The sequence below is a fragment of the Lathyrus oleraceus genome, chromosome 1 (assembly GCF_024323335.1).
Source record: "Lathyrus oleraceus cultivar Zhongwan6 chromosome 1, CAAS_Psat_ZW6_1.0, whole genome shotgun sequence".
Taxonomy (NCBI): Eukaryota; Viridiplantae; Streptophyta; class Magnoliopsida; order Fabales; family Fabaceae; genus Lathyrus; species Lathyrus oleraceus.
The window spans coordinates 250,441,492-250,459,595 of record NC_066579.1 but is presented as its reverse complement, the minus strand read 5'-3'; the positions used below and the strand labels follow the sequence as shown (position 1 = coordinate 250,459,595).

Sequence of the window (18,104 nt, the reverse complement as noted above, 5' to 3'; positions counted from 1 at the left end):
AGCATTCAACCTATTAGTGAGATGAGTGAATCTCTTTTGCATGTCGGAGATAGATTCTCCTTGTTTCATGCGAAAGAGCTCAAATTCTTGATTAAGTGTGTTAATGCGGGACTGTTTTACTTCAGTCGTACCCTCATGGGCAACTTCTAAAGCGTCCCACATTTCTTTAGCTGTCGTGCAATGGGATACTCGATAATACTCATCAACACCAAGTGCTGAAATTAGTATATTTCGAGCTTTCCAATCACACGACCACTTTTTCTCATCTTTCTCATTCCAATCAGATTCTGGTTTAGGTACTATGGCGCCAGCCGCATTTGTCATAGTAATTTGAAACGGACCATTTTCAATGGCAGCCCATACTAACCTATTCACAGAATTTATATGAACTCGCATGCAGTCTTTCCAGTAGCCATAGTTTTCACCGTTGAAAATAGGCGCTCTATTATACGCCCCCTTTGGTTCAGAATCCATACTGTTACAGGCAGCCACAGAGCACCAGCGAACCGGCGCTCTGATACCACTTGTTAGACGGTGTGGCTAGTGATCGAGAGGGGGGGGGGTGAATAGATCACCTCTTTAAAATTAACGGATTTAACGTTTAATCAGAGTTTTCAAAAATGGCGGAGAGATCGGTCCCGAATCGACTTCCGTCTATTCTGAACCGCTACTAGAAAGCCGGACACGCAAGTGCAGTTGCTGGATTTTAATGAGAATGACAGAAATAATACACACAGAATTTTAACAGATTGAATGCGCTTATCCTCAAATACTATTTCCAATGAACACAATCAAGTTAACCGTTTTGTCAAACAGTTGGTGTGTGAGTGTTTGATGATAAACAGCAATGGAGTATGACTAAAGGTTTTATTATCACTGCTGTCCAGAAATATGATCAATCACCACACACTAACAGAATTGCAAAACAGTTTTGAAACGTAAAGAAGATTAAGGTAAGAGTACGATACGCAGAGATTTGTTAAGGAAGTTCCCCACGTCGTCCTCGCGTGTGGGTACGTCTCCCTCTCAATTTCAAATGAAATTGAGAACTTTGATTATCAATTATTGCCGAATCCGTTGGTACAAGGTTTTGATACAAAGACAGAATTTCTAAACTCCAAGAACCTCTTCTTGTATAAACCTTCACTTGATCTGAGCTCGATCAAGATTTTCCTGCATAAAGTTGCAAACAATTCACCGGTTCCACAACCTGCTTGCGAAATCCCCCGATCTCCAAACGCAACGCTGCGGCTGAATCTGTTCTGCAAATGTGACTCCCAAACCCTCAAGAACACACCAGCTCTTGAAGGACAAACCAGTAGGTTTTTCCTAGAAACCCCCTTCAATCTTCGACTCAGCTAGATCCTCGATCGTTCCACTGCAACCCACAGCTAGATCCTTGATCACACCACTGAACGTTATCTCAATGCTTCTTTAGTCCAAAGAACAAGAATTGTTATGTGTAAATGTTCTTGAAGAGAAGTGATTGAGAAGATGAAGAAGATGAAGTCTCTTTCAGGTTTCTATGTGCTCACTGACAATTGCTCCAACACTTCTTTGATCTTGTGTTCAATTGTCTTTTTGCTCAATGAATTCGTCGCCTTTGTCTGCTGTTGAAACCTGTTCTTATATGCTGCAGAAACAGTGGCTGTTATGACTTAAAACAACTTTGTGTATTGATGCATAATAGTGTGTATCGATACATACTGTAAGTTGAGTGAATATTTGGTGAAATCAATTACTCATGTATCGATGCATAACTCGTGTGTATCGATGCATGTGATTTTTACACTGATATGTATCGATGCTTAATGCTCATGTATTGATGCACAGGCAGTCTCAAGTAGTCCTGTATCGATGCAGGAATCGTGTGTATCGATACATAGAGTTTTTGGCTTTCCATGTATTGATGCATGGCTCGTATGCATCGATGCATACTGAACAGAAATTGTTTTGTAATTAATCACATGTTACATGTATCGATGCAAAGGCTCATGTATTGATACATACTGTTATAAAATGCATTTTAATAGTTATTTTAAGGGAATTTTCCATGTAGAATGTTTATGCAACAATAAAGTGGGATGATGGACAAAATAAGAACACAAATATATCATGTAATGCAATGCACAATCAATTTGGATGATGATCACACAATTTGCTATCATTAAAAATTAATTCAAGTTAAAGAATTCTTTCACAGAGAGGAATTAGTTATGTTTTCATCAGAGCTGTTTTAGTTCTCCCCCTTTCTGTCAGAATAAAAAAGATAACAACAAAAGAGTGATATTGATATAGAAGCATTTACAGATACGCACGTAAGTCAGAAAGTAGAAAAGCAAGAAAGCAAGAAACAAACATTAAAGCATAGAAAGCAACAATCAAAATTGTCTAGGTGCCTAAGGGTTTGGAGGCGGAGGCATCCTCTGGAGTAGCTGGGAAAGCATGTTCTAAATGTTTACGTTGACGGAGTCCTGTTGATCTAGTCTGGCTCGAACTACCTGTTGTTCTTTCTGCAGTTCTTCGAGAGTCTTCAGGACCAAAGGGACGAACCCAGAGTGGGAGGGCTCCCCCTGAGTCAGTTCATCAGCTTTGGCTTTGGCAGCAACTTCTTTGGCAATACGAGCTGCTTCTTCAGCGTCGGTTTTAGCTTTTGCCTCAGCTCCAGCAGCAGCAACATCAGCAATAGCCTTTGCTTCAGCTTCTCTGATTCTCTGAAGTTCTTCTAGACGCGCTTTCTCTTCAGCTTCCTTTCTTGCCCGTTCCTCAGCTTCTCTGGCTAGGCGCTCTTGGAGTCTGATCTCAGCGTCTTTGATGAAGTCGTTGCGGACTTGTTCAGAGAGGCCTTTCAGCTTTAAGGCTTCAGAGGTCATCCAACTTATCACTCTATTCCAGTGAATCTTTACATTAGAGGGATCATCACTGATACCAGAGTTGATGGTCAGAGACTTGACCTTATCAACTGAAGACTCTGCAAAAACCTTAATTACTACTTCAAGGGTAGGAAGGGTAGTTTCTGGTTTATTGGAAGAGGCTTGGGAGGGTGAGGAGGGTGAAATATGGGCACTTAGATTGAGTGTGGGAGTTGTTGGCTCAGCGGAAGTGATGGGTTTTGGTATGTCAGAGTGGGCTGGTTCTGATGGTTGTGGTTCAGAGTGGGTTGGTTCTGATGGTTTTGGTTCATATTGGGTTGGTTCAGATGGTTGTGGTTCAGAGTGGGTTGGTTCAAATGATTGTGGTTCAGATGTGGTTGGATTTGGATATTCCGGAGGTGGGGAAGTGACTTCAGGTTTAGGGTCAGGATGTGATGGCTTTTGAGAGGCCAGAGCACGATCTTGGAGCTGAGCCAGAGTGGGGGATTGATGGTCAGATGATTCAGTATCAGATGAGAGTTCGTAGTAAGGTGGGGATTGAGGAGATGGTGATGATGATGGTAAGGTGGTTTCATTCAGCATTTCTACTTCAGAAATAGGTAAAGTTGTGGTGGCGAGGTTGATTTTTGAGATGGTGGGTTAGAAGTTATGGTGGTTGAGGGAGGATTTTCAGCAGAGGTGCATATAAGGGTTGTTTGGGGAAGAGAAGAAGCAATAGGTTTAAGTTTGACAGAGGGAGGGAGAGATACAAACTTACCTGGAGAGCCAACCAGAGGAACTAGGGGTCTTGATCCAGAGGATTCTCCCTGATTAGCTTGCTTCGCCTTCCTGGACTTCTCAGAGGGCTCTCGCATCCTCTTCTGGAAGTTTGGTGGAAACTCAGGCAGCTAGTCCACTGAGAATTCAGTGATATTCACCCCTTGCTTATACAGATCCTCTAGATAGTAGGCTATTACCTCTGGAGGGTCGATCTTGGAGAACAAGTAGAGTCCATCGGGAATCTCCCTCTGATCTTTAAGTGCTTCCCAGGAGGTATCAAGTGTTGGTTTGGCTCTCACTTAATCAATGAATCCCATGCTCTTCAGATTTCGAGCATTCAGAGGTCTTCCAGTATCAATCATGACATCTTCTATGAGTCTGAGCTGAATCAGATGGTCCACGAGGCCACTCTCGATCAATACATCATATATCAGTCTCCCCAGAGGGATGTAGTTCCTTGTCTTCATGTCGTTTCTGGTGTCTTTAACTGAATCTCTGAGGTACTTGAAGAGGAGTGCAGGTAGGCAGAGCTTCAGACCCTTGTGAATGCAGTACATGATACACTTCTGATCTGTGTTAATGTAGTCAGAAGAGTTTGAAGCAGGACGATGATGGATGGTGCCTAAGATGATCTTCAGCCAGACCCGGAGGTTCTGATGTAGTTCCTTGTTCTAAGTCGTGTTGAGCCATTTTTATTGCCTTATGAAGTTTGACTATGTGTTTGGGCCTTGGTCAAGGTTGATTTGACTTTTGTTGGATTAAAATAATTGGATTTAGGGGATTGATGAAATGTACATTTCATCTCCCAAAATGAATGAATGATTTTAATTTGATAAAACTCCTCCCATGACCAATTTGTGTTTGTCTCATCTCCCCTCCCTCTTCATCTTTAATCCCTTTTTATCCCATTCCTCCCATTGGCCAATGACATCTCAATATCCTAAGGCTAATTGGTTCATGAAGCAATACAAGTATGGATGAGATTAGGTCCACCCTTTGTTCATCTTCTTTTTGTGTGTGGTATGTTTTATGAGTATGGTTCATTATACCATATCTCTAACATGCATTAACACCAAAATTTTATTGCTCGACCTCAGATAGTTGTGACTTCTACATAAGTCAAATTACGATTTCTTAACATAGCGCTAAATTTTGACACAAAAGGCATAGCATTCTAGTAAGTGAGATTGTAAGTCTCCCCCTTTCATGGTTTTGTATGGAAACTTGGCCTTTTTTCCTTCCTTTGGAAGATGTCTTGGTTCAAGGATCAATGCTTGTGAATAAGAGGGTTGAGTGTTCTCCAAAGAACGACTTAAACAATTGAAAAGTAAAACTCCACTAACTTCGAATCAACTAACATTTGACTAACTTTTTAATTTCAAGCCATTTACTTTATGCACTTTAAATTCAATCCATTTATCATTATACATATGATGTAACTTGTTTATTTTAATGCCATTTTCTCTTTGCTCACTTGAGCCATATATATTGTGATTGTCTATATTTGTTTGTATTATTATGCTTATGCTTGTGGTCTTAAGACCTTAAAATACTTAATAAACAACAAAAACCCTTAAAAATGTTTGTGTCGATTGTTGGATTTGATCTGAGCCTTGGACTTAGAGTTAGACAATATTCCCTATACAAAAGGACTTGGCCAATGCCAACATTTTAGAAACCAAGTCATTGTGAAGTGAGCTTTCATCTGATGCAAGTATTGGGATCCACTTGAGTTCATCTGCAACATGGTCTTGATATAAATTTCACTTTGAACCTATGTCTAATACCTTATTCTGAGCCATTTAAGGAGTATGTCATCTGATACATGGGGAAGATTATGAAGAAGACTATGAAGTTGCTAGCTTGGATGTGGCTATCTTTATTTGATGCCTTGCTCTTCATCTTGCTTACTTATTGATATTGCTTGATTTAAAGTCCAAAGGAAAAATGGGTTTCTATATGACATTCTTGTCTATTGGATTACATCCATTGATCAGATCTTTTCAACTCTTAACTTTAAAATTTTTGCTTAGGATTATTCTCTTCATCTACTCCCACTTCTTAAATTTCAAATATCTCCCCCCTTTCAAAACCTTCTTTGCTTGTGATTTCAAACTTAGACCTTATTACAAATTAGAAACTTTGGCCTTATGTCATTGCGTTTTTCAAACTCTTTTTATTAATCAAACTTGTAAATGAATCTAACCATATTAGACTTAATTTTTTTTTAAAAAAAGAACTAACACTCATTCAAACTCTTTTAAGCCCTTTGTGCCTCTTTTAAATTTAAATTTTTTTAAAAGCAATTCACTCATTTTTGAAATTGTTACCACGAATTACGAGGTTTTGATCCCTCATTTTTATGTTGGTACGTAGGCACAAGTCCGAAGGTCTTGTCAAACATAAAAATATAATTAATTAATTATTTTCTCATCCTCACGCTCTATTTATTGCAAACATCTTTTATACCAAAAACACATACACATATAAAAAAGGCCTCCCTAGGAGTACCTAGGACACATTGGGTGCTAACACCTTCCCTCTATGTAACCAACCCCCTACCTATAATCTCTGGTATTTTATTAGTTTTGACTTGAAAACTTCTTATCCTTTGGTTTTGTTCGTACTTTTCCCTTTTCCTTTGGAAACAATAAAAGTGCGGTGGAGACTCTGGTTTTATTGACGTTAAGTTTATCCATAGCTTAATGGTCATGAATTTATCGCTACTGAAATTAAGTGGCGACTCTGCTAGGGAGTAGTCCTCAGTGGGTTTAGCCTACTTTTTGCGTGTATATAATTGTATATCTGATATTTGTATATTTGTTTATATGATATAACTTGTTTGTTGTGCTTGGTGATCTCTGAGTGGTGAGGTAAGTTCTAACCCGAACATGAGTGCAATTAAGATAGGAGGGTGGTATAGTCATGTTCAACTTGTATGGAGTAGTCCTTAACAAGTTGGCTTGAGACCCATCTACTCAGTGGAGACCCTTTGGGAGTTATGAATGTCACATAAGTTATTTATGGTTAGGCATTACTTTCTCTGATTTGGGGTCCGAGAAGCTGAGGACCGTAGAACATTTAAACAAACTTGGCCTATTTAGGACGTAGTGCAGAGACTGTTCAGGTGTAGATTTGATAACAGTTGTTACGCGATACTACACTCAGACGAGTTTCTCTTGAGAATATGATGGGTTGATGAGCAAGTCATCCTAACCTGTAATATCCGATAGATGGAATTAAGACTCTGGGAACTTTTCAGAACATGATCTACAGGTTTTATCCTTAGTACACTCCTTTGGGATGGTTCTTAACCCGACTCCATGCTCGTGACTCATAACAAACCCTTGATTCTTGGTTGATCCAATCAAGTCTTGTCAATATCAATGGAACTTGGGTGTTGATAAGGTACAAACCATAATCCACCAAAATGGATGATTGATCTTGACAATGACTTAATTCATCCTTTGACCTTTGTTTGTCTGCCTTGTGTGTGATCCTTTACTTGTGATTGTTGCATTCATGCGCATTATAACATTCATCACATGAAAAGTAACTTCAAGGAACTGAGGTTTTATTTGTAAATATTTTCAGACCATGGATTATGGACGAAGGAACACTAAGAAGTACTGTTTCAGATGTCCTGATTTGAAAGAGCTAATGAAGCTATCATCTTTTGTATTAGATCCCTTGGATTTCAAGCAACGTCATGGAAAGCTTCTGTCTGTGTTACCTGTTGATGTAGTTCAAGGACTCTTGAGTGTGTTGGTTCAGTTTTATGATCCTCTCTACCGTTACTTCACTTTTCCCGATTATCAGCTTATGCCTACGTCATAGGAGTATGCCCATCTCTTGGGAATACCCGTTTCTGACAAGGTGCCTTTTAATGGATTGGAAGAGATTCGCATATCTCATATTATAGCTGAAGCTCTTCATCTGAAGAAGTCTAAGATTGAGGCTCACTGGGTGAAGAAAGGAGGAATATTTTGGTTGACATCTGAGTTCCTTATTGGGAAAGCTACTGCCTTTGCTCAAGCCGGTAGTGTGGATGCTTTTGAAGCTATCTTTGTGTTGCTTATCTATGGTTTATCTTTGTTCCCTAACATTGACGGTTATGTTGATGTTAACGGCATTAGAATCTTCTTGATTGGGAATCATGTGCCTACTCTATTGGGTGATGTGTACTTCTCTTTGCATTTGAGGAATTCTAAAGGTGGTAGGACTATTGTGTGTTGTGTTTCTCTTCTGTACAAGTGGTTTATTTCGCACTTGCCTCAGACGCCTGCTTTTGTCGAGAACAAGCAATGCCTACGGTGGTCTCAGAGACTTATGTCCCTCACTAATGATGATATTGTTTAGTATGATTCTTCATTGAGTAGCTTGAATATTATTGATAGTTGTGGTGAATTCTCTAATGTGCCTCTCATTGGTACACAAGGAGGAATCAACTACAACCCTTCTTTGGCTCGTCATCAACTTGGGTTCCCCTTGAGAGACAAACCTAATAACACTCAGTTAGAAGGTATTTTCTATAAAGAGGGGAAAGATACCCAACATTTGAAGTAGAAGATGGTACATGCTTGGCATAATATGCATAGGAAAGGAAGATCCGAGCTTGGTCTGTGCAACTATGTAGCTTTGGAACCTTACACTACTTGGGCGAAGAAGAGAGCTTTAGAGTTGAAGATGCCGTATGCTTGTGAGAGACCTATGTCTTTGGTTGTGGCTGAGCCATTAACTCTCCCTAACCAAGATGTAGAGGAAATGGAAGACGCACTCGCCAAGATGAAGCGAGAGAAGGATATGTGGGAAGAGCGATTCCATGCTTTGAGCAGAAAGCATGAGGAGTTGCAGCTTGAGTCTAAAGACAAGGATGCACTTATTGAACTTCTTGAAGACCGAGCAGTGAAGAGACAGAGAGAGCCAGAGGGTCCATCTCCCTCTAGTATGCCTCAGCCTTCCGGTGCTCGGAAGAAGATTGTTGATCAACTTGTCCTTGAGAAGACTCAGATAAAGACATCTTTTGAGACCAAGATCTTACGCATCCGAAGTAAGTACGTGCCTGTAGCCAAATCACCTGACACTATTGTTAGGGGATCCTTAGGATGACTAGTTTCCTTTTCTCTTGTATTTGTATTTTGGTTTCTGAAATTTTACTCAGTGTAATCCTTCCAAAATTATATGAATAAAAGAGATTCTTATGGTCAATCAAATTGTTATTGTTGTTATTATATGTATTTGTAAATAAAATAGTGTGTTCCTTGAAAATAAAAACAATCCAAACATTGCATTTCATGCATCATTTGCATAAGCAGGTTTCTTATGCCAGATGTCTTATTGGTTATTCTTATGTGCTTCAGCCATGCTGACTCACCGATACAACACTCGTGCCAATCAACCGAGAATCATGGAACATTTGGAATAAGAGAACTGAGAGTTAAAGGATGAAATTTCCCGCTTGACTGCCATGATGGAGTCTATTTTAGCTGCTCAGAGTCAGTCTTCTCCAACGCCTGCAACTCCTCCTCCTCAGAGGACTGTCGTTTCAGAGGTTTCTATTTCAACCGTGCTTGCTACTCAGTTTGCTCCAGCCATGCCTACCGGATTCCCGTGGGGAATGCCACCGAACTTTGTACATGAAGGGTTTGCGCCTACTTTTGCTTCCATGTCGGCATCTAGCCCGATCATGTCTGTTCCGCCTCTAGTGGTTCACACCCTGCCTCGTGTTGAGGACACAATCTACCATTTCGAGCCATCTGAGGGCCCTGATGTGTATGAAAAGATGGATGAAATGAAAGACCAGTTCCTTGAGCTACGAAAGGAATTGAAGACTTGAGGGGAAAATATCTGTTCGGTAAGAGTGCTGGTGAACTCTGCTTAGTGCCAAATGTCAAAATCCCGATGAAGTTCAAAGTCCCTGAATTTGAAAAGTATAAGGGAAATACCTGTCCACTTAGCCATCTTGTCATGTATGCCAGGAAAATGTCAAAGCAAACTGATAATGATCAGTTATTGATTCACTATTTCCAAGAAAGTCTGATTGGTGTCGCTCTGAGGTGGTACATGGGATTGGATAGTACAAGTGTTCGCACATTTAGTGATTTGGGCGAGGCTTTTGAAAAGCAGTACAAGTACAATGTGGACATGGCGCCTGATAGAGACCAGTTGAGGTCGATGTCTCAGAAGGACAAAGAGGCATTCAAAGAGTATGCCCAAAGGTGGAGAGAGTTTGCTGCTCAAATCAATCCTCCGTTGGAAGAGAAAGAGATGACCAAGATTTTCCTTAAGACACTGAGGTCGTTTTATTACGAACAAATGATTTCTAGTGCCCCTAGTGATTTTACCGAAATGGTAAATATGGGGATGAGATTAGAAGAGGGTGTCCGTGAGGGACGTTTGTCTAAGGAAGAGGTATCATCGAGCAAGAAGTATGGTAGCGGTTTCGCTAGAAAGAAGGAAGGCAAAACTAATGCAGTATCAGTGGGGAGGCAGAGGAGGCCTCATGTCAAAAGAAGTCCGCAACCACGTCAATATCATCATCAAATTTCATTCGTTATCTCGGTATTTTCTAACAGTCAATCAATGCCAGTTCAACAACAACGTCAACAACAACCACAACAAAGAACAAACTACAACAACAACACCAACAATAATCAACAACAACATAATTTTGAGATGAAGAAGGTCTCTTTTGACCCTATTACTATGTCCTACGCCGAAGTATACCCGTCTTTGGTTCTCAAGAACCTACTCCAACCAAGGAATCCACAACAGATTCCAGAACCACTTCCATGGTGGTATAAGCCCGAACTACGATGTGCCTTTCCTAAAGGAGCTCCCGACCATGATATCGAGAATTGCTACCCTCTGAAGTATGAGGTCCAGAAGCTAGTAAAAAGTGGGATGGTGTCCTTTGAGGACCCCACACTGTGAAAGCAAACACATTGCTTACTCATGGTAATTCCTCTGTTAACATGACAGATGGTTGTCCAGGAAGTTTCCGAGTGTTTGATGTGCGACGTATCCGTAGGTCCTTGATGGAGATGCATAAGACTTTGTGTACCATCAGTGATTGTGAGCACGACCATGACGGTTGTGCAATTTGCAATGTAAACCCCCATGGGTGTTCAATTGTCAAGAGAGATATCCAGAAGTTGATGGATGAGAATGTAATCCAGATTCAACAGTCGAGAGATATAGATGATGTCAATGTGATAGTACCAGTGTTTAGGACCCCTGAGCGGGTAGTGATTCAATTTGATAGTAGCAGTAGCAACAACGTCAATAGATTGGTATCGCCTATAGAGTTGTTCCGTATCAGTATAATGCTACCATGGTGGAGAATGGTCAAAAGGCTCCATTGCCTACGACCAATTCTGTTGTGAACATTGCCGATATAGCAAAGGTGACCCGTAGCGGTCGAGTTTTTGGTCCCGTTTTCCCAAAAGATATATAAGATGTTGGTAAGAAGGTTGAGGTAGCTGTAGCATATCCAGTTAGTGCTCCGAAGTGTCAGTCTGGTAAATCCAGCAATTCGAAGCCTAGTGATGATGATGAGGTACTAAGATTGATAAAAAAGAGTGAATTCAATATGGTGGAGCAGCTGCTCCAAACCCCTTCCAAAATTTCAGTGTTGTCTCTGCTTATGAATTCTGAAGCGCACAGAGAAGCATTGCAGAAAGTATTGGAGCAATCTTATGTTGAACATGATGTAACAGTGGACCAATTTGACCATATTGTGGCTAACATCACTTCCTGCAACAACTTGAGCTTTTGTGATGAAGAACTTCCTGAGGAAGGCAGAAATCACAACCTAGCACTACATATATCGATGAATTGTAAGGAAGATGTATTGTCAAATGTGTTGGTTGATACCGGTTCTTCATTGAATGTGCTCCCCAAATCAACTCTGTCCAAATTATCGTATCAAGGTGCTCCTATGAGATACAGTGGCGTGATCGTCAAAGCTTTTGATGGTTCTTGCAAAACTGTTATTGGTGAGGTGGACCTTCCAGTGAAGATAGGTCCGAGTGATTTCCAAATTACTTTTCAAGTAATGGATATCCACCCAGCCTATAACTGCTTGTTAGGAAGGCCGTAGATACACGAAGTTGGGGCTGTAACATCCACTCTGCATTAGAAGTTAAAATTCGTGAAGTATGGCAAGCTCGTCATTGTGGGTGGAGAGAAAGCACTGCTGGTAAGTCACGTGTCATCTTTCTCGTACGTAGAAGTTGAGGATGAGATTTGAACCCTGTTCCAAGCTCTATCTATTGCTGAAGAGAAGAAAGTTGGGGCACATATGTTCACTTTTAAAGACGCTCAGAAGATTGTTGAAGATGGCAGTTCTGGTTAGTGGGGCCGAATGGTAAAGGTCGCCGAGAACAAGAACCAAGTCAGTTTGGGTTTCCAGCAAGGGATGTCTGTTGTCAAGGCAGAAGATGTGCAACCTAGTTTTCGTAGCGGAGGGTTCATTCATGGTAATGAATAACACTCAGCTGCAGTTATCGAGGGTGACGAAGATGAAGACTGCACCAATTTTGTGACGCATGGAAATGCTTGCAACAATTGGACCGCTGTCGATGTTCCTGTTATTGTTCATCGCTTTAAGTAATTGTTTTATTATTTCTGAAAATCCTTCTCCTATGCCTAAGGGAGAAGCGAACATTGTTGGGCATATTTCAAATTAATCATCAATAAAATACAATTCTATTCATCCACATCTATGATGTTTTATTTTTACTTTTTTGCTTTTCTGAAAATGGTAATCACAAAAAACATAAATAAATAATAATTGTCCATCTGCATAATATTTGATCACAATTCACTTCTCTAAAATCAAAATATCAAATCATTATGTAGGTTGGTTTCTAAACCCATTGAATACAATGATCCTACTCCTTCTCCAAACATTGAATTCCCTATGTTTGAGGCTGAGGAAGAAGGTGATAAAGAAGTGTCTGATGAATTGTGTCATCTACTTGAGCACGAGGAAAAAGCAATTCAGCCATTCGAAGAGCAGATTGAGCTAGTCAACTTGGGTTCCGAAGATGATGTGAAGGAAGTCAAGATTGGGTCTCGACTGTGTCCAGAGGTTAAGAAGGGGTTGGTTGATCTTCTCCGAGAGTATTCTGATGTGTTTGCTTGGTTCTATCAATACATGCCTGGTTTGGATTCTGAGATTGTGGAGCATAGATTACCGTTGAAGCCAGAATACCCGCCAGTCAAGCAAAAGTTGAGGAGGACTCATCCTGATATGGCAGTGAAGATCAAAGAAGAAGTGCAGAAGCAGATCGACTCCAGTTTCCTTGTTACTGTTGAGTATCCGCAGTGGGTGGCCAATATTGTGCCCGTTCCTAAGAAAGATGGAAAAGTCCATATGTGTGTTGATTATAGAGATTTGAACAAAGCTAGTCTGAAAGATGATTTTCCTCTTCCATACATTGACATGTTGGTAGATAACACAACTAAGTTCAAAGTATTTTCATTTATGGACGGATTTTCTGGTTATAATCAGATTAAAATAGCACTCGAAGATATGGAGAAGACCATATTCATTACACCCCGGGGAACATTCTGTTATAGAGTGATGCCTTTTGGTTTAAAGAATGTTGGTGCAATATACCAGAGAGCAATGGCCATTCTTTTTCATGATATGATGCATAAAGAGATCGAAGTCTATGTTGATGATATGATTGCTAAATCCAGTGATGAAGAGGAACATGTTGAGCATTTGTTGAAACTATTCCAGCATTTGAGAAAGTATAAACTCCGTTTGAATCCCAAAAAATATATATTTGGTGTTCGTTCTGGTAAGTTGTGGGGCTTTATTATCAACGAGAAGGGTATTGAAGTTGATCCGGCCAAGGTCAAAGCAATACAAGAGATGCCTACGCCCAAAACTGAGAAGCAAGTCAGAGGTTTTCTCGGCCGCTTGAATTATATATCAAGATTTATTTCACACATGACTTCCCCGTGTGCACCTATATTCAAGCTTCTTCAGAAAGATCAGTCTTGTGATTGGACCGAGGATTGCCAGAAAGCTTTTGACAGTATAAAAGAGTATATGCTTACGCCTCTGATCCTGTCTCCGCCTGTTGAAGGAAAACCGTTAATCATGTATCTGACTGTGCTTAATGAAAGTATGGGTTGTGTTCTTGGTCAGCAAGATGAAATTGGAAAGAAAGAATATGCTATTTACTACCTCAGTAAGAAATTCACTGATTGTGAGACTCGATATTCTATGCTGGAAAAGACTTGTTGCGCATTAGCTTGGGCTGCTAAGCGTCTGCGTCAGTATATGTTGAATCGTACTACTTGGTTGATATCCAAAATGGATCCAATCAAGTATATTTTTGAGAAGCCTGCTCTAACTCGGAGGATTGCCCGTTGGCAGATGTTGTTATCAGAGTATGATATTGAATACCGATCTCAAAAAGCAATTAAAGGTAGTGTCTTTGCTGACCATTTGGCTCACCAACCGATTGAAGATTATTAGTCAATGCAGTATGATTTTCCTGATGAAGAGATCTTGTACTTGAAAATGAAAGATTGCGATGAACCATTGCTTGAAGAAGGGCCAGAACCTGGTTCCCGTTGGGGCATGGTATTTGATGGAGCTGTTAATCAATATGGTAATGGCATTGGGACAATGATTATTACTCCTCAAGACACTCATTTTCCATTTATAGCTAGATTGACTTTCAAGTGTACGAACAACATGGCTGAGTATGAAGCTTGCATTATGGGGCTTGAAGAAGACATCGATCTCAGAATCAAGTATGTAGACGCTTATGAAGATTCAACTTTGGTTGTGAATCAGATCAAAGGTGAATGGGAGACGAATCAACCCGGTTTGATACCATATAGAGATTATGCAAGGATGATTTCAACTTTCTTTACAAAGGTTGAGTTTCATCATATCCCTCGAGATGAAAACTGGATGACAAATGCTCTTGCAACGTTGGCTTCAATGATTATGGTGAAGTTCTGGAATGAAGTTCCCAATCTGATTGTGATGCGTCTTGATAGGCCAGTCATGTGTTTGCTGTTGAAGAGATCAAAGATGAAAATCCATGGTATTTTGATATCAAATGTTTCCTCCAAAGTAAGATTTACCCTCCTGGGGCATCTTTGAAAGATAAGAAGACTTTGAGAAGATTATCTGGCAACTTCTACCTGAATGGTGATGTGCTTTACAAGAGAAACTTTGATATGGTTCTGCTCAAATGCGTGGATAGACACGAAGCAGACCTGTTGATGACTGAAGTCCATGAAAGTTCCTTTGGTACTCATTCCAATGGACATGCCATGGTAAAGAAGATGTTCAAAGCAGGTTACTATTGGCTGACAATGGAATCTGATTGTTGCAAGTTTATGAAGAAATGCTATAAGTTTCAAATATATGCAGATAAAATTCATATTCCTCCGACACTGTTGAATGTTATTTCCTCCCCATGGCCCTTCTCCATGTGGGGAATTGATATGATTGGTATAATTGAGCCCAGAGCTTCGAATGGAGATCATTTCATTTTGGTGGCTATTGACTACTTCACAAAGTGGGTTGAAGCGACATCATATGAAAATGTAACCAAGCAAGTTGTTGTGAGGTTTATCAAGAATCAGATTATATACCGTTATAGTGTGCCAAGCAAGATCATCACTGATAATGGATCAAACTTGAATAATAATATGGTGGAAGCTCTTTGCAAAGACTTCAAAATAGAACATCATAATTCTTCTCCCATTTGTTAAAGTTATTGAAGCTGCAAACAAGAACATTAAGAAGATCATCTAGAAGATGGTTGTGACGTACAAGGATTGGCATGAGATGCTCCCATTTGCTTCGCACGGGTATCATACATCCATCCGCACTTCAACAAGGGCAACCCCTTTCTCACTTGTTTATGGTATGGAATCTGTGCTCCAAGTAGAGGTCGAGATCTCGTCACTGCGTGTGCTGATGGAAGCCAAGTTGATCGAAATTGAATGGTGTCAGACCAGGTATGACCAACTGAATTTAATTGAAGAGAAGAGGTTGACTGCCATGTGTCATGGTCAGTTATATCAGTAGATAATGAATAAAACGTTCGATAAGAAGGTCAGACCTCGTGTGTTTATAGAAGGTGACCCTGTGCTCAAGAAAATTCTATCTTTCAAACCAGATTCTAGGGGCAAATGGACTCCTAATTATGAAGGCCCATTTGTTGTTAAGAGAGCCTTTTCATTCGGTGCTTTGATTCTTACAAATATGGATGGTGAATAGTTCACGCGTCCTGTGAACACCGATCCAATCAAGAAATATTTCGCCTAAAAAGAAAAGAACAACTCACTAAGTTGAAAATCCGAAAGGGCGACTTAGGCAAAAATGAGTGTCTCGGTGGAATGAAGACCCGAAAGGGAGATCTAGGCAAAACTTAGAGACATAAAATAAAAATTTATCCCGATAAATTGAGTACCCCACCTTAGGGAAATTTATGCAAAACTTAGGGATCATGGCAAGTAACTGCATCCTGCTGATCTTCAGTCGTGAAAACTTTCTTGAGCACAACATTTGGTTCTGATTCATCTTCAACCAAAGCCAAGAGCATAGTGGATATTGAAGTCGGTAGAAGGATTAGTGATCATTGTATTCAATGTAGCCCTTTTCCATGTAAGTTACCATTTTTCAACTTTTGTAAAGATCTATGGAGTCTTGTCATTTACAGACTACCATTCTATTAAATAAAGTTGAGCTTTTTATCCAATTGTTTCTACTCTTATTTATCTTTCAGCCAAATAGATTTAAATTTTTATGATGATCATTTTGAAATTAATTTTTAAATCAAAATAATATTTTCTTAAATAATAAAAGCTGATACTTTAAGAGCAATCGATTTCATTTAAGGAATATCAACAACGGTCTGAAAATCGGTAAGCCCTAAGATGCGAAGCATTTTTGGTTTTCCCTAAGCAGTTGGAGTAAGCTCTGTGTTTTCCCGACATCGTTTCAACATCTCCAACAGGTTTTTTGTTGGTTTCTCCAGCCGAGTCTTCATTTTGCCTTCCGTGAGTTATAAGTGTGTTTTCTCAGTTTACATGGATCCAACACAAGATTCTGGTTTCCCCTCAAGTCTCTAGTGGATCTCATACATCACTGATTCTAGAGCAGTAGGATGGATCCTCTGCAAGGTTATTTCCTATTTGATATGGTGTTGACCTAAAATTCCCCACAGAGGTAGTAGTGCAGCTTCTCAGCAGATCTTCCTTCTTCCCTAGCCAGGGTTGAGCCTTTGAGACTGTTGATTTGCATTCACCTCCTCCAGTTGGTTCCCTCCTGTTAAGATTGGCCGAGCGTTGTATTGATGATTCAAACCAGCGACAATTGTATCCCTTGTGATCGTTTTGTCAGCATAATCATCGTATATACATATACATATACATTCATAGATTTCATTATTCTATTATTATTGCACTTTGTGATTCATTATTTCTCTGATCCTCTACTATGGTGGTGTCCTCTTTCAATTATAGAGTGTCAGCCACCCTTTGTAGAAAGATTTTAACCTTTCTCATTCCCCATTGAGTTATTTCCTTGTGGATGATTATTATTTCAGTTTCCTCCCTAGTTGATTATCTGGATGGAGCCACCCCCCTGAGTTATGTCCCCATTGGGTTGAGTCTTTGATTGACCGTTTCTTTCTAGATCTTACCTAGATAGATGCTTTTGGTCCCCTTGGAGGTCTATTACCCAGTAACTGGTAATATTCTTCTTGATTTGCGAGTATTTTGCTTTTGCCCAATACCCAGCAAAAGTAACCTTTTTCCCCAGCGGATTCATTTTCACGTTTCCCCAGGAAGTCTATCCTTGATATGTTCATCCTAACCGATGACAAATATTTTCTTCCCCTGCTTTGAGTTTATCCTTAACATGTTCATCCTAACCGATGATGGATATTCTCTCTCTTTGGTATTCTACCCAGTAAAAAGGTAGTTGTAATCCCTGTTTCATTCCAAGAGGGTTAATCCTTGATATGTTCATTTTAACCGATGACGGGTTTCCTCCTCTTTGCGGTATTCTACCCAGTAACTGGTAGTTGTAAATCCTGTTTCCCCTTGAGGAGTCTATCCTTGATATGTTCACTTTAACTGGTGATAGATATTCTCTCTTTTGGTTTTCTATCCAGTAACTGATAGACGTGATTCCCATTTCTCCCCTCAGAGTCTATCCTTGATATGTTCATCCTAACCGGTGACGGATATCCTCTTTTAGTTTTCTATCCAATAATTGATAGATGTAATTCCTTCTTTTCCCCGACAGTCTATCCTTGATATGTTCATCTTAACTGATGACGGATATTCTTCCTTTTGAGTCTATCCTTGATATGTTCACTTTAACCAGTGACGGATATTCTCTCTCTTTGGTTTTCTTCCCAGTAACCGATAGTTTTAAACCTTGGCTTTTCCCAGCAGTTTATTCTTACCCAGTAACTG

General features: G+C 40.0%; 1 protein-coding gene across 1 annotated transcript; it reads right to left on the bottom strand.

Annotated features, from left to right (window-relative positions):
* Nucleotides 1-2,450: 2,450 nt before the first annotated feature.
* Nucleotides 2,451-3,455, bottom strand: LOC127101901 (flocculation protein FLO11-like). Its single transcript, XM_051039331.1, has 2 exons — nt 2,982-3,455; nt 2,451-2,690 (listed from the first exon to the last, which is right to left on the bottom strand). Exons 1-2 carry the CDS (start codon nt 3,453-3,455, stop codon nt 2,451-2,453), a joined length of 714 nt encoding a protein of 237 aa, XP_050895288.1.
* Nucleotides 3,456-18,104: the final 14,649 nt, after the last annotated feature.